At 43.3% G+C, this 22018-nt stretch overlaps 1 protein-coding gene across 4 annotated transcripts; it reads left to right on the top strand.

The window, feature by feature from the left end:
- The first annotated feature begins 85 nt into the window (after positions 1–85).
- LUC7L (LUC7 like) lies at positions 86–21706 on the top strand. 4 transcript variants are annotated; one of them, XM_081965965.1, is made up of 11 exons: positions 86–319; positions 3600–3670; positions 4675–4769; positions 6840–6938; positions 7616–7726; positions 9372–9515; positions 10422–10598; positions 12445–12533; positions 13884–13913; positions 14666–14836; positions 20228–21706. In XM_081965965.1, the coding sequence occupies exons 4-11, from the start codon at positions 6843–6845 to the stop codon at positions 20367–20369; spliced, it is 960 nt and encodes a 319-aa protein (XP_081822091.1). In that variant the 5' UTR covers positions 86–319; positions 3600–3670; positions 4675–4769; positions 6840–6842; the 3' UTR covers positions 20370–21706. The 4 variants fall into 4 exon arrangements, with proteins under 4 accessions (XP_081822091.1, XP_081822089.1, XP_081822088.1 ...); XM_081965963.1 differs by lacking the exon at positions 3600–3670 and adding an exon at positions 16117–16180 and having other exon boundaries at positions 153–319; positions 20228–20361; XM_081965962.1 differs by lacking the exon at positions 3600–3670 and having other exon boundaries at positions 157–319.
- Positions 21707–22018: the final 312 nt, after the last annotated feature.

The following is a 22018-nucleotide window of genomic DNA, read 5'->3' as shown; positions in this document are numbered from 1 at the left end:
GCGGTGACGTCATCACCGCCGCCTTCCGGCTGCCTTTCTCTCGCGTCCCCTCTTCCGCTCCGCCCTCTTTTTTTGCTTCTTCTTCTTCTTCTTCTTCCTATCTCCCGTCGTGCTTTGCGGCGGCAAGGCGACGCCAGGAGGCCGTTAACAGCCGCTCGCGCCCGGGGCCTCCCTCCCTCTCTCCCCCCCTCTCTCTCTCACCCCTCCCGCCGTTACCAAGGAGACGCGAGTCACTTCGCCGCCGCCGCCGCCGCCGCCATGTCGGCCCAGGCCCAGATGCGAGCGCTGCTCGACCAGCTGATGGGCACGGCCCGGGACGGTGAGTTGGGGCGGGCGAGGCGGGGGCCTGCAGGAAGGAAGGAAGGAAGGAAGGAGAGCAAAGATGGAAGGCCGCGCCCTCCGGCGCCGCCGTGGACGCTTTCGAGGCGAGGCCTGGATGAGGCGACCCGCCGCCGCCGCCGCCTCTCCCCCCTCCCCCCAGCTCCTTTTCGTCGCGCTTCTCGTTCGCCCGACATTCCTCCCCCTCGGTCCCCGTCCGCCTTTGCTGGTCTTCCCTGCTTGGCCCGACGAAGTATTTCCGCCCCTTGACAGGGACAGGCAGCCGTTGCTTCTCTATGCAACCGCCCCATCTATCTATCATCTATCTATGTACTGTCTGTCTATATGTAACTATCTCTTATCTGTGTATCTGTATCTCATATCTATCTATCTCTAATCTAACTCTAAATCTATATATCATCTGTATCTATCTAATCTATATCCACCTATATCTATATCTCATTTATATCTATCATCTATATCTCTATATATATCGATATCTTATCTATTTATCTATCTGTATCCACCTCTATGTATGTATCTATATTTATCTATATCTCATATCTATCTCTAATCTATCTCTAAATATATATCATCTGTATCTATCTAATCTATATCCACCTATATCTGTATCTATCATCTATATCTCTCTATATATCGATATCTTATCTATCTATCATCTATCTATCTATCTATCTATCTATCTATCTATCTATCTATCTATCTATCTTATCTATCTACCATCTACTGTCTGTCTATATGTATCCCCCTCTATGTATGTATCTATATCTAGATCTCATATCTATCTCTAATCTATCTCTAAATCCATATCATCTATAATCTATCTATCTCATTTATATCTATATCTATATCATCTATATCTAATCTAGCTATCTGTCTATATCTATCATCTATATATCTAGCTATCTATCTCTATCCAACTATCTAAATCTATAGCATCTATATCTATTTAGCTATCTTATCTAATCTAATCTATCTTTATCTTATCTATTCTATCCTATCCTATCTAGCTATCTTCATTATAGATTAGATAGATAGATGGATAGATAGATAGATAGATAGATAGATAGATAGATAGATAGATAGATGATAGATAGATAGATGATAGATAGATAGATAGATAGATAGATAGATAGATAGATAGATGATAGATAGATAGATAGATACATAGATAGATATCTCCCCCAAATAATACCCGTGCTGTTGATTTTGGGGTTCCCCTGAGGGTGAACCCCTGAAGGCATTCCAGGGCTGGGGAAGGCTGTGTGAGGATCAAGAGCTTCCCTTTAAAAAAAATAGAAAAAAACATTTATTTTTTATTTCTTTTAATTTGAAGGGAGGGGGGGGGGGCTTTGTGATTTCACAGGTTACCTGGCTGGAGCCCTTGGGTTGGTTCTGCCTGGGGGGTTGAGGGGAGGGGACCCCCCCCAGCCTAAAATGCCAGCCTGGGGTTTGATCTGCCTACCCAGCTATCTAAATCCAAGAAATAAATTTTAATAAATAAATAAATAAAAAGGCTCTGGAAATAAATTTAAATAAATACATGAGAAAGGCTCTGGAAATAGGGAAAGCAGCCCAGCGTCACCTTATAGGAAAGATGGGTGGTATAAAAATGTAATCCGTCTGTCCAGCCACCCATTAATAAAGGCCCCCTGTTGCTGCAGATAGGGGAATGTCACTTGAAAAGAGAAGGGCCCCTTCTGCTTGAGTTGGTGGTATTAAGTATGCCGGCTAAGCAGAGCTTCCAAATCCACAGAGTCAGAGTAGTCCTCGACTTACGACCACAATGGAGCACGCTTCCCTTGTTAAGCAAGACAGTTGTTAAATAAGGGTCTGCCCTTTTGGCAACCTTTCTTGCTGCACTTCTTACGTGAAATCACTGCCATTGTTAAGTTAGCCGCACGGTTGTGAAGTGAATCTGGCCTTCCCCATTGACTTTATTTGTCAGGAGGTCGCAAACGGGGATCCCGTGACCCAGGGACATGGCAGCCGTCATAAATATGAGCCAGCCGCCAAGCGTCTGAGTTTTGATCACGTGACCGCACGGGGATTCTGGAGCGGTGATAAAATGTGGAAAAAATGGTTCTAAGTCGTAAGGGCCATTGTGGCTCTGAACAGCCAGTAAACGAATGGTCGTAAGTCGAGGACTGCCTGTAATTTAGAATGGTTGGAAGGGGAAGAAAGATGAGGGAGAGCTGCTATTTTCGGTGCTCTTCCAATGCGCTTTCCAACGGGCATTGTGATAACAACAAAATGCCCAGAAATGGACTTTAGCCTTTGGCAAAGTTCTTGTTTGGGTTTATGCAGGCCATTTTTAGCAAAAAGGAAACTAAACATGAGAGCAAAACAAAGGCAGCTTTTGAATGGCAAACCAGTCAGGCCGGTTTGTCAGTGCAGCAGCCTGGCCAGTGTAGGTGGCATTGGTCCTAGTAACATGGGTGGCAAAATGGGTTTCAGCTCAGCTCCTGGTGACAGGTGCTCAAGCAGGATAGACAGGTCCCCCCTGGCACCTGCGTCATCCCATCTTCCTGCTACCCGAGTCCAGCTACCTGCTCAAGCAGGTGGTGGGGTTCTTGATGTAACATCTGATGCCTGGAAACATCTGCTCAGTGATATAAAACATGGGTACAGATGGTATGAAGGGAGACAGTCGGGCTTTGGAAATAACATGGGATTTGGTGTACGCTGTATGTTTATAGGGCTTTCTGGAAAGGGTTGGCAGGGAATACATATTAACACTGATTTTTTATAACTTGGACCATTGAAGCTGCCTATAAGACATAAGGCTTTATACATCCCAGATACGTCGGCTGGAACTCTACGCCATGAGTTAAAAGCCCGACTTCTGGTTTTACGTGGTGAGGCTTTTCTTTTGTAGACTCGCCTGTAGACGTAAGGTTTCGTGTGTTAAAAAAAAAAAAAAAACCACGAAGGTAGGCCTGTTCTGCATGGAAACAGGGCTTTAGTATGTGCCCCAGAAATATATATATATATATATATGTAGTGTATATATATTTCCCTTGAAAAGCTGTGCATTACTGACAAAAGTTTATATCTGTTTCCCTACTGGAAATCAGCCACTGAAAGTCTGGCACCTTTGCAAAAAACCCTGCAGATAATTTTTTGCACTTGGTTTCGTAAATGAATAAAGTGCTCGTTCTTTCTTTGTGTAATTTTGAGTTGTTTTTTTAAAAATTGCTTCCCATATTTTTATTTCATACAAACTGAACAATTGTGGCCCCTCTATTTTATTTATAAAGGTTCAGTGTATCTTTGCCTGCCTACCTCAATCTGCAAGGGAGTTGCAGAAAAGCCTCATGTTCATCGAGCCGTGAGTCACAACCAATTTTTAAAGCTGTTATAACAAAAAAAAAAAGTGTTTGCTGCTTTTTTTCACAAGTAACTTTAAAAGTATAGTTTAGAAAAGAAGGAAAGAGAGAGAGAAAAATAAAAAAAAACATTTTCAGTAGACACAACCGGATGCTTGCAAATCCTGATCTATTAGTCATACACAGACTAGCTTTTTAAGAACAATTGTCACATACCATTACCACTTTGCCTTTACTTTTTATGTATCATTCCCCTGACTTCCTTACTACAGGTTTGGGCAAGAAAACTTTTCCTTTAAAACTTTTCAACAGCGGGCATAAAATTCTGCAGCTGAGGTCTTGAAGAATGCAGATGGGTATTGTATGTGTTGGAGCTCGCAGTGTGTATCTACTAATTTTTTTTTTTTTTTGCTTGTTTTAAATGGCTCCCAAATGAGGGTGGGGGGAAAAAGGGAGGCATAAGACAATGATCACTTTTTAGAGCAACGTCCGGTAGCCTTTAGACATTCAATATGTGTTAATACGTATGAATCATCGGTATTTAATAAAAAGACACGTGATTCATAAATGGCTACCTAGTAAAATTCCTGGGTGTGATTCACGGCCTTCAGCTAGAATGGGTTTTGCTTTTCCGAACTTTTGTTTTCTCTGTAGAAAAGATCTTCCGTGGTCTGGATCCAAGATTGTGTGTGTGTGTGTGTGTGTGTTTTGTTTTTTTTAATGTAAATATCGTGACTGTCGATGTAATTATGGTCAGCACCGTACTTAGCGGTGCACGTGACATGAAATGCTGTGCCTAGTTTGATTCTCAGCTGTGAAAGCAAAAGAAAGAAAGTCATAAAGAAAAAATCTGTAACTTAACGCTTTTATAATTTTCCGGTCAGTTCTGGGGTTCGTGAATGATTTGTATATCTGCATAATGAGGCAAAATGAAATGTACCGTCATTTACCCGGCTTCGTCGACGTGTAACGATATTTCATATTTATAACCAAAAATGAATTTCAGGAGATGAAACCAGACAAAGGGTGAAGTTTACAGATGAACGGGTCTGCAAGAGCCATCTTCTGGACTGTTGCCCTCACGATATTTTAGCGGGGACGGTAAGTCCTCTTTCTCACCACACTTGTCTTGGTCAGTTTGATGTCAGCATTCCTCAGCCTGCTCCCTTCGCTATATCCGCTTGTTCGTTTGTTTGTCAAACGTACAAGATAACGAGTATAGGTATGAACATAAAGATGAACAAAGGAAGTAAATACAGATAAATGGAGACAGTAAGACAGGGACGGTAGGCAGGCTGGTGCGCTTATGCACGCCCCCTTTACGGACCTCTTAAAAGAATGGGGTGAGGTCCATGGTAGACAGTTTGAGGTTGAAGCCGTGAGGGTTTGAGGATGTAACGATGGAGTCGGTAGAGCATTCCAGGGGTTGACTCCTCTGTTGCTGAAGTCGTATTTTTTGCAATCGAGTTTGGAGCGGTTTACCTTGAGTTTGTATCGATTGTTTGCCTGTGTATTATTGTGGTTGAAACTGAAGAAATCATTGACAGGCAAGACGTTGTAGCAGACAATTTTACTATGCTTAGATCGGACCGTAGGCGGCGTAGTTCCAGATTGTCCAAGCCCAAAATTTCAAGCCTGGTGGCATAGGGAATTCTATTGTGAGTAGCGGAATGGAGTACTCTTCCCGTGAAATACCTCTGAACCCACTCAATCGTGTTAATGTCTGATATACAGTGTGGGTTCCAGGCAAACTAGCTGTATTCAAGAATTGGTCTGGCAAAGGTTTTGTATGCCCTAGTTAGCAATACAGTGTTACCAGAGAAGCAGCTTTGCAAAATTAGGTTAACAACTCTTAATGCCTTTTTGGCAATGCTGTTACAGTGGCCTCTGGCCACTTAGATCATTAGAAATGAGTACTCCCAGGTCCTTGACAAGAGTATTCAGCTGCCACTTCCAAGATTTCCCAGTTGTTGTGGTTAGTGGCCATGATGGATAGAGGCACAGGTAGTCCTCGACTTAGGACCACAATTGAGCCCGCTGTTTCTATTATTATTATTATTATTATTATTATTATTATTATTATTATTATTATTATTATTATTATTAATAATTTATTTATTTATTTATTTATTTATTTATTCACATTTCTAAACCGCCCCCTCTCCCAAAAAGGGACTCGGGGCGGTGTACAGTCCACAATAAATCACAGATAAAATACAAATATAAATAGAGCTATAAATATATGTATGTATGTGGAGGAGGTTAAAATTAAGAGTCCTGTACAGAAGAATAAATATGAGGCTAAAAGCCCTAAAAACAATTAAAACTAAAACATTACCCTTAAAATAACCAGATGAGAATATACTACCAGGAGTTCATAGATGTAACATTTATAATCATGCCAGGCCAGCTAGTCGGAACAGGTGAGTCTTCAATTTTTGACGGAAGGAGCGGAAGTCCGAGGTGGTTCTAATGTCCCTTTATTTATTTATCAGCACAAATACAACATACATATATATACGTATGTAATACAGCCCAGGTTCAAATCCCAGTAAGGGTATGGCTAGCTGATGAGAGCTAAATAGCTTGAAATGGATCTGTACTAGTCTCCCTTTATTTATTTATCAGCACAAATACAACACAAACATAGCAAAGGCAACATTAAAAATAAAAATATGGTTTTCTGCCTGGATGGTCTTCTGTAATGAGCCGAAGGACAGAAAGGGGGAGTAGTGAGCTCCCTCCCATTTTTGGGCATACCAGGGGTTGTAACACAAATACATGTATGTATGTATGTATGTATGTATGTATGTATGTATGTATGTATGTATATGTATATATCATCCAGTAATCTAAAATGAGAAGTATACATCCCAAAGGAACTCTATAAAATTATTGAGCTCTATGATCCTGTATTTTAGTTGAAATTACAGTCCCCTAGTTTGTGTAGAAAAACTTTTATGAAGTATTGAGATTCCCCAATATGTTTATGGCTCTTTTGTAGTGGGATACCCTTTCTGTACGATACTCTTTGGAATATGAAACAAATTGAGCAGCTGATTATAATTGATTGCTTTGCTAATCACGAGTGGTTGCATCTTTTGCATGTGGTGATACGATGGATTTTCAGTTGATATTGTCTCCTATCCTTTTTTTTTTCTTCTTGAACAGCGTATGGACCTTGGAGAGTGCACAAAGATTCACGATTTGGCCCTGAGAGCAGATTACGAGATTGCAAGCAAAGAGAGGGACCTGTTCTTTGAGCTGGATGTAAGTGCTCTCCAATTTGAGAATAATAAACAGATACAAGGACGGGCAGCCGTTTGATATGTCTGTTATGTAGCATTATTGCAGTAGGCATAAGTGCTGTTGTGTTGCCTGTGCAAAACACTTAGCAGGTTCATAGATGGGCAGATCTGTGGCTGCTAGATTGTTACTTAAATGTTACACACTTTATTGTAACGAGATGAATAAAAAAAAGTAGTCCTTTACAACTAAACACAGAGTGGGATGCAGCCCATTAAATGGCTCATGTGATATGTTGTCGCTGGGAGTGGGGGTGTTATTTTATTATTTTGTTTTATTACTTTATTATTCCCTTTTATTTGTTTCACTGTTTTTCACCTTTCTATTGTTGCTGGGTTCAGTCAGTCCTTAACCGATACTATAAAGTTGTGATAATGGTGCTGCAACATTGTTAGGTTAAACGTTTTATGCGTAACGTTTCCAGTTCTTCAGAAGAAAATCTCTTGTTTTCCATCTCTTGAATTACCTTTTTTTTTTGAAGTGACAACAAGAAGTAAAGAGACATAAGGCTCTGCATTGAAGAGAATTTCTTATGGGCCTTTCCTGCTGCCTTCATCCCTTGATTTTTTTTTTATCACTGAAATAAGGACATATCAAGAATGGCTTTCTAACATTAGCACTGACTGTTTCTATACAATCAGGCAATGGACCACTTGGAGTCTTTCATTGCTGAGTGTGATAGAAGAACAGAGCTGGCTAAAAAACGACTTGCTGAAACCCAAGAGGAGATCAGCGCTGAAGTGGCTGCAAAGGTATTTCTGTGATGCCGTTGTGCTCTTGGTGAAGTGGCCAGACTCTTGAAATTCACCGTCTCTTAACTGGCTGTTGTATACGGTGGTTGTCTTCTGGTGATTGTCTGTACCAGGGGTCAGCAACTTTAAACACTCAAAGAGCCACAAAGATCCTAACCGGAAGCCCCCCGATCAATTCTGGAGCCGACTGAAGTCTGGTTCCCCCCACCATAGAGTCTCCTCCTAGCGCGGCGTCCTTTTTCCTCTGCCAACCAGAAGTCTGGTACCCCACCACCACCATAGAGTCTCCTAGCACGGCGTCCTTTTCCCTCTACCTGTCCTAACAAACCTAACCAAAAGCTCTATCAATTGTGGAGCCAACTGGCGACAGGGAGGCTCAGCAGAGGGATGAAAGAGCCACATGAGGCTCCAGAGCCGCAGGTTGCTGACCCCTGGTCTATACAATTGATTGTGCAAAACCCATTTGGGTGGTCTTAGGGTGGTTGCTTCAATGGCAATCTAGGCATAACATCTGTGTGAAAACATCTGAGATAACTAAGAGCACAGATGTTGTAAGCATGAAGTCCTTCTTCAAGCCCCTTTGAAATCCCTTTAAGGAAGATAGAATCTAGATTTAAAGGCCAACTGAAGAGCATAGCTGCCTGTTCAGTGTTTTCATTGGGGATAAAATTAGTTTATTCAAGAGATTGTGTGGAGAATTGCTTCTCTGTTCTATTCATGCTTCACGTGCTAAATAAATAAACCAAGCATTATATAATGTATTTTTTACATTATATAATAATGGCTTTACTTACTAGTTAACCTTTGTCTCACGGCTTTCTCCCAGTGCTAAAATTAATTACAAAACCAAAGATGAACCAGGAGATTAAACATGAACGTGGTTTCTCTTCAACCTGTTTTCATGCCAGGACTTCAAAAAATAAAACTCCTTCCACGTGGGATGCCTGATGCTGCCCAGACTCCTTTCAAAGTTGCAGTCGGATCAAGCTCCTTAATGTGACAAAACGAGGAAAATTGTTATTCACCCCAATAGGGTGTGATACTATGAATCACATTTAAGATAAATTAGTTGGGTTTTTGTTCAACTTAAACAAAAAAATGGTTTGATTTGATGTGTGACACCTATTATTTCAATATGGATCCTCTGGCATGACATTCTAGGTTTCGGAATGGCACTGAGTCCTAAAAAGGGGATATATCCCACCTTGGATAAGTTTAAAAAAAACCCCACTTGCTTGAGTTATTGTCCCAAAGGTGCGTTTTTTCAAGAGGCAACTGGACTTTCTTGTTTTTCCTTTTGAAGACGTTTTGCTTCTCATCCAAGAAGCTTCTTCAGCTCTGACTGGCTGGTGGGGAATGGAAGGATTTATATTCCTTGCAGACAGCTGGTCATTTGCATCCTTTTAGAGGGTCCTTGAAGCACTTGGAGGTTTATCTGTGTCCTCAGGGTCACCTGAGGCGTGCTCCTGGTTCCTGTAATGTGGAATTTTTCCTCTGGAAATCCATTCCTTGATGAGTTATTGCTTTTTTATTGTTTTATATTGGGTTTTTAATCTATGTTAGCTGCCTGGCATCACTTGAGAGTGAGTCACATCAATTTTTTTCAATCAAATAAATGACCCCAAACCTGTGTCTTGTTCTTTAGGCAGAGAAAGTGCACGAACTCAACGAAGACATTGGGAAGCTCCTGGCTAAAGCTGAGCAGTTAGGAGCTGAAGGGAATGTGGATGAGTCCCAGAAGATCTTGATGGAAGTGGACAAAGTCCGCGCAAAGAAGAAAGAAGCGGAGGTTTGTTCTTTCTGGACTGAACGTGTAGATTTACTGCTTTGTTTAGCCCAAGGAAACCTAGGATATAACTAGCCAAGCAAAACAGGGGTTTTGTCAGGCCTTGCCTCTCCAATCTTCCCAAGAAAGCAGGACTCTTGAAACTGAAGTCGTTCCGAAAAGAATTTTTATTGAAAGGCTTGTGATAGCAAGAGATCTAGGCAGGAACTAAAGCTTCCCACTTAAAAACAGCAATTTAAAGCAGTGCTAACCAAACCCCCTCCCACAGTACAGCAATACAGGAAACAGAAACTTCCTATAGAGATCTCTCCAATACTCCTCCTTCCCTCCCACCAGAATGCCCGCGTCCCAGTAGAAATATCTGGGACCTGACAGGTTTATTATCTCTCTCGAAAAACAGAGAGAGAAATTGTTAATGTTTATCTTCTTTGTGGCGACGCAGTGGCTCAGTGGCTAAGACGCTGGGCTTGTCGATCAGAAAGATCGGCTGTTTGGCGACGGAGTGAGCTCCTGTTACTTGTCCCAGCTTCTGCCAACCTAGCAGTTTGAAAGCACGTAAAAATGCAAGTAGGAAAATAGGGACCACCTTTGGTGGGGAGGTAACAGTGTTCCGTGCGCCTTTGGCATTTAGTTACGCGGCCACATGACCACGGAGACATCTTCAAACAGCACTGGCTCTTTAGCCTTGAAACATAGAGTCGGGAACGACCAGCACGCGTGTGCGAGGGGAACCTTTCTCTTCTTCGTGACTAACGCAGCTTCCTAGATTAGATTAGCATCACTAGTATTATTTCCGACGTGTTGCCATTAGGCAAGGTAATGATGAGTCGTCGGCTAAGGTGGGGAGGAGGAAGACAGAAAGGTGAGCGATGGGAGTTCTCATTGTAACCTCTTTCTGATCTTCAATAGGAGGAATACCGCAATTCTATGCCTGCCTCCAGTTTCCAGCAACAGAAACTGCGTGTTTGCGAGGTCTGCTCCGCATACCTCGGTCTCCATGACAACGACCGTCGCCTTGCCGATCATTTTGGGGGCAAATTGCATTTGGGCTTCATTCAGATCCGTGAGAAATTGGACCAGTTGCGGGTAAGGGCCGTAGTTACTCGGGGGTAAAGTACTCTTGTATGAAAAGAGTCTTAATATCACTCTGGACAGTTTTCGTTTTAACAATTGGGTGGACACACTATCGGTCTAGGTAAATCAAGGTTTGAGCTTTCTTTTGCTCTTTAAAACTTACTGTCTTAATAATAGAATTTTTTATTGGCCAAGTGTGATTGGACACACAAGGAATTTGTCTTTGGTGCAGATGCTCTCAGTGTACATAAGAGACAAGATACATTCATCAAGAATCATAAGGTACAACAATGATAGTCATAGGATACAAATAAGCAATCAGGAAGCAATCAATATAAATCGTAAGGATACAAGCCACAAAGCTACAATCATACAGTCCTAAGTGGGAGGAGATGGGTGATAGGAACGATGAGAAGATTAATAGTAATGCAGCCTTAGTGAATAGTTTGATGAGGGAATTAGTTGTTTAGCAGAGTGATGGCATTGGGGAAAATGTCCTTGTGTCTAGTAGTTCTGGTGTGCAGTGCTCTATATCATCGTTTTGAGGGTAGGAGTTGAAAGAATTTATGTCCAGGATGCGAGAGGTCTGTAAATATTTTCACAGCCCTCTTTTTGACTTGTGCAGTGTACGGATTCACAATGGAAGGCAGTTTGGTAGTTTTTTCTGCAGTTCTGATTATCCTCTGAAGTCTGTCTCTGTCTTGTTGGGTTTCAGAACCAAACCAGGCAGTTATAGAGGTGCAGACGACAGACTTTTTAATTTCTTTAAAACTTACAATGGCTGACTAGCCCATGTCAGACAATCCTACAGAGTAGGGAGAATTTTACGTACACACGATTAAGTTCACGGGCGTGTACCTTGATTTTTCTCTACCAAGTAAAATTCTTAATACTGTTAACGTATGTGTGAAATGACCTCATTGATGTGAGATGTTTTATGTAGCTCCATGATTGTCATCAAGTAACTAGGCCTGTGTGAGTCAGACCTGTTTATTGGAATTAACGAATTTGTCCCTCCTGTTTAATTATTGTTGCCTTTTTCCGTGGGATAAATCCATAGGTTGAAATCAGAAACGTTATCATTATCAACAGGGAAGTCTTATTATTATTCTAAATAAACACTTCCGGTTCTTCTCATTTTGAGGGGTGGCTTAAGGTACTTGTAAAACCAGTGTGTGGCTGATGCTTCTGTCACTGTTTTACCTCCAGTTTTGGACTCTACAGGTGGAGAGTGAGACGCATTATGTTCTTTCTTGGTAAAGAAATTAAAGACTAATCGGGGTTACCTTAATGTTGGTATCAAAATGCTAGTCTCTAGCAGAGGATTCTGAGGTTTTTTGGTGCCTCAAAAACTGAGGAGTTTCTCACAGGGTCATTTTCTTCATGCTTGAGTATTTGATATTTTGGCAAATAATTCTCACATAGGTGCTTTTTTTCTGCCATTACTTCCTGCCTTGATATTAATACGTTGCCGTTTTCAAATTAATCTCGGCAACTCTCCTAATTTGCTTATTGGTTGTTGGGTAAAGGTGTTAGTCTGAAGGTGTTGATGAGAACATTATCTCACTTATTGAGATTTGTGGACTCAATATATTAGAAATACATCAGGGTATAATAATGTTGCAATGTACTGAGATAATGATGTGTATTCAGAGAGCAGCCTTACATAGTTTTTACATACTGATTATTTGGTGATATTTTTAAGTAGCTGGATTCTTTTTCTAACCCTTCCTTTTGCTACCGCTTTTAAGTTTAATGTGTCACTTATTATTTGGGGACAGAGGATGATGTCACCAACTATCTTTGACTCCTTGCTATCTGTGGGAAACATTTGACAACGATTCTTGTCTCGTTCTAGAAAACCGTAGCTGAAAAACAGGAGAAGAGGAATCAAGACCGGTTGAGAAGGAGAGAAGAAAGAGACCGAGAAGAACGTGTGGGACAACGGTGAGGGATCTCACAGGAGAAGCATGCGGCTTCCTGACACAGTGAAATAATACAATACTATAGCAGAGTTGGAAGGGACCTTGGAGGTCTCCTAGTCCAACCCCCTGCCTAGGCAGGAAACCCTATACCGTTTCAGACAAATGGCTATCCAACATCTTCTTAAAAACTTCCAGTGTTGGGGCATTCACAACTTCTAGAGGCAAGCTGTTCCACTGATTAATTGTTCTAACTGTCAGGAAGTTTCTTCTCAGTTCTAAGTTGCTTCTCTCCATGATTAGATTCCAGCCATTGTTTCTTGTTCTACCCTCAAGTGCTTTGGAGAATAGTTTGACTCCCTCTTCTTTGTGGCAACCCCTGAGATATTGGAAGACTGCTATCATGTCTCCCCTGGTCCTTCTTTTCATTAAATTAGACATCATATATGCAACTGTTCTTCATATGAACCGGTCATCATAAGAAAGAAGTCTTCTGCTGTGCTAAGAACTCAATGAAACAACACAGTAGAAACTGAGCTATGTTTGGTCCCCAGGCAGTCCAGATCTATTTTGGAACCTTTGGCCCTCTGAAATCATTAGAATTTGGAAGTAGAAGGAAGAACATAAAAGTTCAAACAGATGTCAAAAGTAACATCTGCTTGACAGAAAATGTTGATAGAAGTAATAGGGCTGCTTGATAGAAGATGAAAACTATTGATTAAACATGTCTTTCTCCACTATTTAGAATTTACTTTATCATGATAATTCACTATTATCATAAGAGCCTCGGTGGCGCAGTGGTTAAGAGTGCAGTACTGCAGGCTACTGCTACTGACTGCCGGCTGTCTGCAATTTGTCACCTCGGAATCTCACCAGGCTCCAGGTTGACTCAGCCTTCCATCCTTCCGAGATGGGTAAAACGAAGATCCAGCTTGTTGGGGGCGAGAGGCTGACTCTGAAACCACCTAGAGAGGGCTGTAAAGCACTATGAAGCAGTATTTAAGTCTAAGTCTTATGCTGTTGCTGTCCTTTGCCAAATTCATTCTCAACCTTTTCAGTGCGTTACCTTCTGGGGTCTTAAGAGCGTATGATGCTTTTTAGAGCAGTGGTTCTCAACTTGTGGGTTGGGACCCCTTTGGGGGTCCAACGACCCTTTCACAGGGGTCGCCTAAGACCATCGGAAAACACATATTTTCGATGGTCTTAGGAACCGAGACACCAATTTTGTGGTTGGGGGTCACCACAACATGAGGGACTGTATTAAAGGGTTGCAGCATTGCAAAGGTTGAGAACCACTGTTTTAGAGCAAAGTATACTGCTTGCATACTGTCTCCAGCCCCCTTTTTTAAAATCAGTGCTGCTCCTTTTTTTCTAGATCTGGATCAAGAAATCGAGATCGCAAAAGGTAAGAGAGCTTGTATGTGTATGAGTGAGGGGTAGATGTATGTATGTATGTATGTATGTATGTATGTGTATTTATTTATACATACATACATACATACGTACGTACGTACGTACGTACATTGAGGTGATGGTTCTTCATTTCCATTTGTACCAAACAATTTTTTCTCATAAGGAATAATGTAGGGAGTCACAAGGCAGCCCACACCGTCAAGATCTCACTTTTGTGTTGAGTACCAAACAACGAGTACCAGGACAAAATTTTCATGTCGAAATGTGTCGAATACCATATTCAATGCGTTTCAAAGCCGTTGAGTACCAAGGTACCACTGTACTTGGTGCTTTGGTACACAAGGTACAACATTGACTCAGTTCCTTGTGTGATAAGATACAGGCAAGCACTTGTTAGAGGAAAACTCAGGCATAAACGGGTGGGATTCTACCAGTTCGGACGAGTTCACCCAAACCTGTAGCGGAAGAAATCGCGGGTAGTCCCGCCCATCCGCCCTGGGTCTGTGGCATCCCATTCAGGCCCTTTTTTAGCCAAAAGCGCACGCGTGGAAGGCTGCGCGGAGGTGGTGCGGCACGCTCACATTTGCAAACTGGTAGGGAAGGGAACTGAATACCACTCCTGGGCATAAATAATATATGCACTGTATATGAAAAGAAACTGAGGTCATCCAGTCACTCTTAATGGAAAACTAACGTGGGTGGATTTACATCTCCCCCCCGCCCCCCCACATCTTCTCGTTGCAGATCGCGATCCCGAGAGCGGAGGCGACGACGTTCCCGCTCCCTTTCCCGCGAGAAGCGAAAATCCCGTTCTAAGTCTCGGGAACGGGAGAGGCACCGGCGCCACCGCAGCCGTTCCGGAAGTCACAGTCGGGGTCACCGACGTGGATCCAGAGACCGGAGCTCCAAGCATAAGTATGGCCAGCATTACTGACTGCCGCTTTTTTTCCCGGAAGGCTTGTTTCGCTTGGAGTTTAGCTAGAGGAAACACGTTAAAGCTGAAAGGAAACCAGGATACTTTAGAAATAATGGTGCCAGTTTCCAAGCCGCCCCCCCCCCCGCTCCCCTCCCCCCAGGGAATAGATTGGGTTGGAAAGTGTGGTTGTCAAGATGCAAAGAAGCAGGGAAGGACGGGCTCTTGTTTCTTTCCTTCGTGAATAGAATAGAATATTGGAATGAAGGATAGGATAGGATATTGGAATGAATAGAATAGAACAGAACAGAACAAGATTTCATCCATTTCAAAGACCGCAAACTCCAGCAGCCCTTTTGAACTCTTTTACAAGTCCTGCAAATCCTGTTTTCCCCAGTGTAAGGGAAGACTTCCCTGCTTCTTCCAACCACTTTTGCTTCTGCTAATGGCATGCTGCTCACAGGGAATAATTGACATATTGCAATGGGAAGGTAATTGCAATATGCCTTTCTAAAAATGTTCAGAGAGGCATGTACCCGCATGCACAAAAGTTGCCCCAATTGGCAAACTCTTACACGGAAGCTACCGATTTGATAACAGAGTTTGATCCAAATTGGGAACAAAAAAAGATTCTCATATTTTGAGAGGGACACGGTGGCTCAGTGGCTAAGACGCTGAGCTTGTCGATCAGAAAGGCTGGTGTTTGGAATCCCTAGCGCTGCGTAACGGAGTGAGCTCCTGTTACTTGTCCCAGCTTCTGCCAACCTAGCAGTTCGAAAGCACGTAAAAAATGCAAGTAGAAAAATAGGGACCACTTTGGTGGGAAGGTCACAGCACTCAGTGCGCCTTCGGCGGTTAATCATGCTGGCCACATGACCACATGAGATATCTTTGGAAAGTAGAAAAATAGGAATGTTTACCTATTGTTTTTAGAGATAATGTTGGAATGGATCTAGTTTGCAGTTTGCTCCTAATAATTCCGTTTAATACTTACCATTCTATCCCTTAACAGAAGGAAAAGTTTAAGAGAAGTAATTTTTTTCCCCTTAGCATACAAGTTAACCCCACTCCTTTGAAAATCTTGTTGACCTAATGATAAAGTGGATTTATAACCTCACCCATTAGAAGAGTGAGTGAATATATAGAGTATTTATATCCCTTTTCTTTGCACAGGAAAGGAGGATTGAAAACTAGGGATATTATAAAATGTGTGGAAACGGTTAACTCATGGTTGAGATACTAAATTCATTTTTTAAATCTGTCTTAAACATGAACAATAAAGAACAGAAGTTTGGACAATTAGGAAATGAGGAAGACCCTGTAATTACTATTACTCTAAAGAGCAGGTAAGGGAAGACTTCAGAAACCATGAATGTACTATAGCTCATAAAGAAGAATTGCATGGAGAATATTTTCGGGGGAAAATGGGAAATGCCAGAAACCTGGAGAGAAAATAACAGATTGCAAACACTCCCTGTTTCTTTTAAACAATCATCTGCTCCAATTTCTTAAAAATTCAGCATCCTCGAAAGAAACAGTATCTGGCAGGTGCAAAAGTATATATATATATATATAAGAGGTGGCGCTGGATAAATAAATCATATTTATGGATGTGGAACTGTTCATGTCCTTTTTTTGCTTTTGCAATAGAGATGTAAGTCGATTTTGCATTCCAGAATCCGAAAAGCTTTAGTCAAGGACTGGAGTTGTTTGGCGGGAGGAGGAGACCTTTGTTTTAATTTTATGGGACAAGGTTACGCCCAAGTCTTAAAGACTGCTTTTCAGGTAAAGCTTTGAGAGCAGAATACCTTTCTTTTCAGCTTAGGTCCATAACAGTTTCAATGCAATGAGCCACTGGAATAATTCAAAACATGTGAGAATTCTGTATCCTGTAAGGTCATCTTCCCCTTTAAATACCTTCATATCATCATCTTTTAATGACCCCATAATCCCTTGCACTGGGGTGGAGTCTGGGCAACGGAGTGGAGCCAAGTGCTTACTGGCCAGATACCCTTCCCTGTCGCCAATGCAGAGTTGCATTCAGCAGATACATTCTCACTGTGCCCAGAGAGAGAAATATCTGCCTCTACCTAGGATCAAACTCACAGCCTCCTGGTTGTGAGGCGAGAGCTCCACCTCTAGGCCCCCTTTAGATACCTTCATATGCTAGCTAGAAATGATGGGATTTATCCTAATTCATTTGGAGACCCATCCTGCTGGGGACGTCATCAATGGTCTTAATTCAAAGACTATTGGCCTGTAGTCACAAAGGAACAATTTTCATTTGAAGTCATCCTCTATTTAACAACCCAGCACTCAAAAGATGAGCTAGTGTCCTTGGAGTGTCAACATCCTCCCCACAAGCCTGTGATCCAAATTGGTGCCCTTGGCAACCAGCATGCGTTTCCAAAGGTGGCAACAGCATCCCAGGATCATGTGATCACTTGTGACCCTATCAGGCGCTTTCCAACAAGCAAAGCCAATGGGGGGAAGTTAGATTTGCTTAACACCCCCGCGATTCACTTAGCAACTGCAGTGATTCGTTAAAAAACTTGGTCGAACCTTGGTTGTAATATTGGGTATGGCTCACTGAATGGCCACCTTGCTTAGCGGTGGAAAGCCTGGCTCCAGTGGTTGTCGTAAGTTGAAGGCTACCTGTAACTTCATACTTTGTGTCCTCCCACCTGTTAGAGGGACGCGGTGGCTCAGTGGCTAAGATGCTGAGCTTGTGGATCAGAAAGGCAGTTCCATGGTTTGAATCCCTAGCGCTGCGTAACGGAGTGAGCTCCCGTTACTTGTCCCAGCTTCTGCCAACCTAGCAGTTCGAAAGCACGTAAAAAATGCAAGTAGAAAAATAGGAGCCACCTTTGGTGGGAAGGGAACAGCGTTCCGTGCGCTTTTGGCGTTGAGTCATGCCAGCCACATGACCACGGAGACATCTTCAGACAGCGCTGGCTCTTTGGCTTTGAAACGGAGATGAGCACTGCCCCCTAGAGTCAGGAGCAACTAGCTCATATGTGCGAGGGGAACCTTTACCTTTACCCACCTTTTAGCAGTGGACAGGTGGCACAGTCCAACCCCATGGGATAAGCTGGGGTTGAGAGAAAAGGGAGATTGCTGACTTGGGTGAGGTTCATGGAATCAATCCAGTGTCCGACTCAAGGCCGGGGGGCCGGATCTAGCCTGTGGGGTGCTTAAATCTGGCCCCGGGGGATCACCCTGTAAACAGCGAAGGACTGGCCCACGGAACTCCGTTTTCCCTGGCAGAGGGCTGTAGGAGGCCGTCACGGCCGAAAATGGAGCTCACGAGCCCATTTTCACTGGTCGAGCGCTTGGGCCACCCCAGGTGCCCCCAACACAAGTGACGTCAGTCTGGCCACGCCCACCCCACCCCCAAGGTCAAACACAACCCTGATGCGGCCCTCAGTGAACTCGAGTGTGACACCCCTGATCCAGGTTTTATCTTCTGCTTCTCCTATAGATTGAAACTGTAGCAATCAGGCCGGCATTGAAGTCAGCCAGTTCACATCGGCTGAAGAAGGAATCTTAACCATAATAACCTTCGGAATTATTTTTCTTCCTGTTGTTCCCCCCCCTCCCTCCTCCCCTCCCTTCCTCTATTTGAACACTAACATCATTGTGCTTCTCTCTGGGTGGCAGTCTGGATTGGACTCAGAAGGAGAGGGCAAGTGGCTTTATTATCGTAAGGGGAGAGAGAGAGAGGTTGGGCCATTCATAAAAGAGGCTTACCTAACCATTCCTTGACCGAGCCAACCTTGGAGAGAGCTCCTTTGGTAAGCTGGGTTTTAGGGTCAAGAGGGGGAAGCTGCTTATCTATAGCATAGCGCTGGTTCAGTGGTGAAATCCAATGTTTTTACTACCGGTTCTGTAGGCGTGGTTTGGTGGGCGTGGCGGGGGAAGGAGACTGCCAAGTCTCCATTCCCTCCCCACTCCAGGAGAAGGATACTGTAAAATCCCCATTTCCTCCCAATCAGTTGGGACTCAGGAAGCAGAGAACAGATGGGGGCGGGGCCAGCCAGAGGTGGCATTTGCCGGTTCTCCGAACTACTCAAAATTTCCGCTACCAGTTCTCCAGAACTGGTCAGAACCTGCTGAATTTCTATGGAGAACAGGAACCTTCAGGAGGAGGTTGAAGGAGAACAGTGTCTCACTATGGAGATTCTCAGTCATCCAGGGGTCTCCAACCTGGTAACTTTAAAACTTGTTGACTTCCACTCCAAGAATTCTGGGAGTTGAAGTCCACAAGTCTTAAAAGTTGCCAAGGTTGGAGACTCCTGAGCAGGTTCTAGTTGCCTCAAAGGTGCCTCTCTTTTTTTGGGGTCTTCAAAAGGCAACTGGACTGTTTTTTGAGGAATAGGACGATGTTTCGCTTTTCATCCAGAAAGCTTCAGTTGAACTGATGGAGCTTCTTGGATGAGAAGCGAAACATCTTCCTCAAAAAACAGTCCAGTTGCCTTTTGAATATCATAACATTCCTCTGTTTGATGTGATGCAGAGTAAGGGGGGGGGGGAATCTCCTTGGTGCTAAAGTCGCCATCAAATCTTAGGATATGAATGAATTAAAACAAGATTGAATTGTGCTTAGTTCTTCAGCAAGTCTTGCTGGTAGTCCCAACAGTCATGGGAACAGACGTATTAATTGCCAAATCTCACTTTGGAAAGGATTAGGATGCTCCCTTTCATTCAAATTCTAAGGCTTTTTTTTCATGCTTCTCCTTTTTGCCAGTTTTTAAAATTTCCTGGCAATGACTGGTTCCTTGATAAAAACAAAAAAAAGATTTATGTTTTAACTTTTCAGTGAATTTGCTTTTGACTTCCCAAAATAAAGAAATTGCTTTTGACTCCATCCGTGGCTATAAAGTTGGAGGGTTAATTTATAGCCCAATAAATCAAGGCCAACACCCTCTGAATGGCATTCCTGTCCCGGAGAATGGCATCATTTTAAGAATTGGCATCCTCTTAAATCTGGATTTTCTTGTTGATGCACAAAAACTGGCCAAATGTGGAGAGCCTGAATTATATTTGGAGCGTTCTTCTATAATTCACCTATTCTTTTGTGTTGCTTGGCCATTCTTTTGGGGATGATGCGCTACATTTCAGACAAAACCACCCTTTGGATTCTTACATCCTTTTGAGACCAATTTAGACAGCTTGTGTGCTCACTAAGGATTCATCACCCCTTCCCACCCTGTCCATAAAAACGTGATTTTCTCCCTCTCCCCACCCCCTCTCAACTAGCCAGATCCAGAACGGAGAATGGACAGAGAAAAATCTACAGCCCCTTCTCTAGGCCACCTTTGGTACCTATTTAGATTGAACTGCCTTGCCTTTGTAGCGGATCCTTTTATGACGTTGCTCGCTTTGTACTTCAGATCCTCCAGGGATCGGTCTTCAAGAGAGAAATCGCGGGACCGGGAGAAGAAAGAAAAGGGCGCGTCTGAACGGCGGCACGAGAGCACCAATGGCAAATCTCGCTCCAAGAGGTCGGAGGAGAGGGAAGCCGGCGAGATCTGAATTTCTCTTCCTGTACTGTAAATAGTCTTGGAGAAGCATTCTACACAGCCCCAAATCTCTCATTTATATTAACGGAAGGCAGCACATCCTTTTTGTAGTTCTGAATTTCTATCGTTTCCGCAGCTAGCAATGACAGTTCCCTGCCATTGACCGAAGCTTTGTTTTTATTAAGCCTATAAACAAACCCAACAGTCAGGAGGGGTCCATCCAGATTAATGCTTTAAGCAGAAACCAGCCGCTGCTGGGAAGCCATCCTATCAGAAGGATTGCAGTCTGCTTTTAAGGGGGGGGGGGGGATATGTACCTGCTCACTTTAAAGCATCACTTGCATTTTTAAGTTTATACCCAAATTGAAAGACACCCCCCCCCCCCCCAGAAATGGTGGTGCCTTTGGCCTCTCTTCCCAAACCCCTTCATTTGGGGACTTCCACTCCTCTATTTCAAACATCCAACCTCTCTGTAAACACGTCAGCGGTTTAATGGACATGCACCCTTTGTAATTTGAGGGGCAATTGCTCCCAGTTGGATAGGGCTTTGGTTTTGGGGTTATTCTATCTCTGTAGCCTGGTGAAGTTGTAACATGGCATTCTAATTTAATTGAACCTTTTAACTGGATGATTTTGCCCCCCTGCTCTGCTCTTTGGTGTAGTTTTCTCAGCTTGCCTACGTTTCAGCCTGTTTGCTTTCTGAATTCGATTCACACGTCCTAATTTGTCACTTAACAAGGAGAGCCTCATCCAAGGCCCCGTCATGAGGTGCCCTCGCTGGGCAGGGGATTTTCCCCCCACTCCCCCCAGAAATGTGTTCAATTGGTGAACAAATTGTGTAGTGCTGCAACTTAGGAGCTGCGCTTTTCTGTGATAAATTTAAGCATTGGTTGGAAGAGATCGGTGGGATAACGGACCATAATCTATCGCTCTGCTCTGCTTGAGAGTTACAAACACTTGAATTTTGACAAATGACCACTGTAAGCAGAGAAAAGTTAACAAGCAGTCGCCCCCTGGTGAACTGGGGAAAACGTGTGTTCCATTTCTGTACCTCCTCCCCCTTCGCCCCTTTTTTTGGCTTCATCCCCCCAAAAATTGCAGAGATGAAACGGGATTCTCCTAATCCTAATGCACAATTTCGAGTTTTATTTTGCTGTGGCTGCCGCTTTTTCCTGATAGAGCCATGCGCGCGTGGAACGTCTTCGTGCATCGCATATCGATTGGATAGAAGAAGAAGCAAGCAGAGGTGCATTGACTGTGCGGAGAGGGCCTCCACCTCTGACGAAAGGCTCCCAGAGCCACAGAGAGATGCCATTGGAATTTTTTAAACCTTAAAATGCACCCCTCCCCCCCCAAAAAAGTTGATGGGTCCAGGAAAAGAAACCGGCAAGACAAATCACGTTAAATGTACAAAGCATTAGGACTCCTCCACCCTACCCGCCTCAGGATTTTTATCTTCGGTATTTGAGCAGTTTGATCTGTAACAGCACCTTCCCTTTCCCCTCATGTCCTCCCCCCCCCTCCCCAATGTCTTTTGAGGAGTTTTGGTCTAAGTAACAAAGTTGTAATTCAAGTGCTGATGTCCTGCCAGTCTGATTCACATTAAAAGCTTACCTTTGTGGCTTGGCGTGGTCAGTGATCTATTCGAGGGTTGCCTCCATG

The sequence above is a fragment of the Natrix helvetica genome, assembly GCF_964273705.1.
Source record: "Natrix helvetica genome assembly, chromosome: 13".
NCBI classification, from domain to species: Eukaryota; Metazoa; Chordata; class Lepidosauria; order Squamata; family Natricidae; genus Natrix; species Natrix helvetica.
This window is presented reverse-complemented; position numbering and strand designations above follow the sequence as displayed.

Bases quoted from the DNA above. Each gene is read 5' to 3' on its own strand.
- LUC7L (XM_081965962.1), top strand. From the start codon at position 259: ATGTCGGCCCAGGCCCAGATGCGAGCGCTGCTCGACCAGCTGATGGGC. The intron at 320-4,674 runs GTGAGTTGGGGC...AATGAATTTCAG, and splicing joins GATGGGCACGGCCCGGGACG to GAGATGAAACCAGACAAAGG. The intron at 10,599-12,444 runs GTAAGGGCCGTA...GTCTCGTTCTAG, and splicing joins AGAAATTGGACCAGTTGCGG to AAAACCGTAGCTGAAAAACA.